The following is a 3412-nucleotide window of genomic DNA, read 5'->3' as shown; positions in this document are numbered from 1 at the left end:
GATCCATGACAACATCTACCTGAAATCAGAACGTGTGGTTTCTGCGGACATGAAGAAGAACCTGGTAATTTTTCACTTTCCTATCTTCAAAAAACGGGCCAGCACAGTCCGAGAGAGAGCTAGATGCTTACGCAAGATGAGAGAAGCAAGAGAACTCCATAAAAAGAACACCAACAGTGACTCGTCCCATTCCCACACCTGCAACTCTGAGAACGCACCAGAGCCGGAGTCTTGTGACCAATCTTGTCAGAATGGTAGTCTCAAAGACCTGGCCTCACAGACTCACAGTTCATCCCCCGATGTGCTGCCTCGCATTCAGACTCACCCTCACACTATCTGGAGCAACTCTGCTGCTGTCCAGACACCACATGGGAACTCTGTTCCTCACAGGAACTCTTACAACACCACTACTGAGGACTCTAGTGCTTCCTCAAACCCCTCTTTCCCACCTTACCCCCTCCATCCACCTCTTAGAGGTGTATCGAAGGCTATGTCTAAAACAGTGAGGATGACTCTGGTGATTGTGCTTGTCTACACCTTGTGCTGGTCACCCTTCTTCATTGTACAGCTGTGGGCTGCCTGGGACCCCAATCCTCCTGACCAAGGTGAGAAACTAAAGCAGATAGCATTGCCATTTTTGGATGTAAACGCATGAGGTACAATTCAATGATGACATTTGGCTGTTCAATAAGGGTATTATTAATTCCTTTACAAGAGGACTGACTCAGTGGATTGTGGAAGTGCTTTGGAATGGTTGCAAATTATCCGGAAAATGTGTAGCCTGTCAATGCAAGTCAGTGTTTACTACAAGAAATGTCCTGCAAATGCCCTCCATTTCTCTCCTTAGTCCATCTCTTTCCTCGCTCTATCTTCCTCTCTTTCTCCTAAAGCCCATTTCTTCACACCAATAAATAACCTATTCCCCTGCTGCTCTTCAATCACCAAAAAGATGTTGATATCTCTCACCACAGGCCACTGAGAGCTGCTAATACACACATCTGTGCTTTTACTCCAGCTGCTTTTGATTTGTTTCAACTGTTTACTTGCAGCCAAATTTGCAACATATCGCCACTGATTGAACAGTTCAATGTCATATAAACTGTTTAGTGTAAGAAAATTTTCTTACTGCATTTCCAACAATGGAAACTTAAACTAGAATATATTTTTTGTCATTATAAATCTCTGCTTGGATGTCTTCCCATTATTTCCTATTCCAATTTAAAGCTCTATACACTACCAAGTTTGGGTACAAGTTGGGGCTGGTAAGATTTTTTAAAAATAGGTTAGAATGGGTTGAAAGAAGTCTCTTATACGGTACTGTAAAATACAGTAAAAACAGTGATATTGTAAAATATTATTAGAAATTTAAATATCTATTTTCTATTTTAATATATTTTAAAATGTCATTTATTTTTTTGATGCCAAAACTGTTTTTTTTTTTGAGGCAGTGTAACACTACTGCAAATAATGCTAAAGTTTAACTATAAATATCCTTAATACAGCACTTTGTAATGGCTATTGCTGGTTTAGTCAATAATTCAGAGAAAAGTGCAAGTATAAATGCTTTGAGTCATTCAGAGTGGCCCCAGGTAACAAAAATATGTTCTAAGAATGTTTTGCTAATGTTTCCATTAATGTGGGAAAACAATATTTCTGAATGTTCTCAGAATATTCCAAAAAAAGAAAAATTGGGGGGTTATGTGAACATTAGAGAAATCACTAAGGGATGTTCAATTCTATATTTTTGCAAACATTAGGGAAATGATTGTTCTCTAAACTATTAGAAACTAGTAGGTAGTAATATTTAAAAAACATAAGATGAACATCCAACTAAAATTTACAGAAAAACATCGCATGATTGATGTTTAAAGAAAGTTTTTGTGCTAACGTTTTGATAAAGTTATTAAAGACCCGATAACTTGGAACGAACATTCTATTAATATTACTGGAACATAACTTTAAAACAACCTTGGCAGAACATTAGCCAAAGTTCTAAAAACATTCCCTGCTAGCTTGGGCGAGCATTTGGGAAAGTATAAACAAGGTTTTAGTTGAGTTTTTAAACTTCTTTTAGATCAGCACATTTCAAGGAGTTGCTGTCTCTAATGTGGTTTATATTAGTAGTACCCCTTAAATAAGGACAATAATTTGACCTGTACAATAAATGACTTGAAATTGATTTGACTTTCTCTTCCTCCCTCCCACATTCTCAGGAGTGGCTTTCACTATCCTGATGCTGTTAGCCAGTCTAAACTCCTGTACAAACCCATGGATCTACACAGCCTTTTCCAGCAGCGTGTCCCGTGAACTTCTCGCTCTGTTGCGCTGTCGGCCAAAGCTGCCCCGCAGGAGCTCAATGCATGACCACTCCAGTGACATAAACACCTCCACTACCAAGGACAACCAGTCTTGACCCCTACAGAATAAACTAAAATTGAGTGTCAGCAGAGATGGCGATTTATACGGGTGTATCTGTCCTACGCATGTGGAAGACATGTTGTCATGAGATATTGCCACATCTTCTATTCAGAGTATCTGCCGATGCCACTTTAATCAAGTGAACTGTGAAGAGTGGCTTATTACTGACCAAACAGGACCAATGTATGGCATAAAGATGAATTCATGAGGATCTTATGCAAAAATAGACCTCTGAGTATGAGACTGATCTTTGCCGTCTCATGAAACAGGATAAAGAAGAGCTTACTGACTGTCATAATAAACTTAATTAAACTATAAGAAAATTTTAAATAATTTATTAAACACTATATTTCATCGAAGTATTGTCCACTATTGTGTGTGAGATGGAGATAAACGTCTTAACTGCAGAGGAAGAAGAGATCAAGGCCTTAACCCCACAGCCAGTTGTTTCTTCCCATTTATCAGTATTTCTGCCGTAAGTCTGAGCTTATTGGACAAATATCTGATAAATGGCTTTCATAGACATTCAGTACAAAAGGTACAGGTATAAAACTGTACATATGTTGAAGAATTATATATTTAATGAGGCATATTGAATAAGGCTGAGAAAATAATAATGGTTTTATTCGGTGAAACACCAGCAGTGTGCAAAGCAGCAACACTTTCATTTCCTCAATAACAGTCAAATTATTTATAGAGCACTTAAAAGTTTATTTAAAGGTGTGTGAGAATAAACAGAAGTCATGAATATGAGAAGACGATAAAGGGAGATCAATTAAAATGACATCAGGTTATACAGTGCCTTGAATTGAACTGATGTACAGTATAAGTATATACAGATCCTGTCATCTGATACTCTGTAAAAATCATTTTCTTCATCAGTATTTGTGCTTAAAATAAGAACAAATAATTTTCCAGTTGGCCGGAAACATAAACCACTAAAAAGTTATATCTTGCAAAAGTTTGCTTACCAATTAAATGTATCTTCTTTTAA

At 37.5% G+C, this 3412-nt stretch overlaps 1 protein-coding gene across 1 annotated transcript; it reads left to right on the top strand.

Annotated features, from left to right (window-relative positions):
• Window positions 1-4: 4 nt before the first annotated feature.
• Window positions 5-2782, top strand: LOC107579128 (vasopressin V1b receptor-like; the record flags this gene model as incomplete). The annotated part of the gene is made up of 2 exons (XM_016264993.1): window positions 5-605; window positions 2214-2782. Coding segments are annotated over 2 exons (801 nt in total), but the record flags the coding sequence as incomplete, so codon positions are not given.
• Between the last annotated feature and the right edge of the window lie 630 nt (window positions 2783-3412).

Source organism: Sinocyclocheilus grahami, unplaced genomic scaffold, assembly GCF_001515645.1.
Source record: "Sinocyclocheilus grahami isolate Dianchi unplaced genomic scaffold, SAMN03320097.WGS_v1.1 scaffold14441.1, whole genome shotgun sequence".
NCBI classification, from domain to species: Eukaryota; Metazoa; Chordata; class Actinopteri; order Cypriniformes; family Cyprinidae; genus Sinocyclocheilus; species Sinocyclocheilus grahami.
This window is presented reverse-complemented; position numbering and strand designations above follow the sequence as displayed.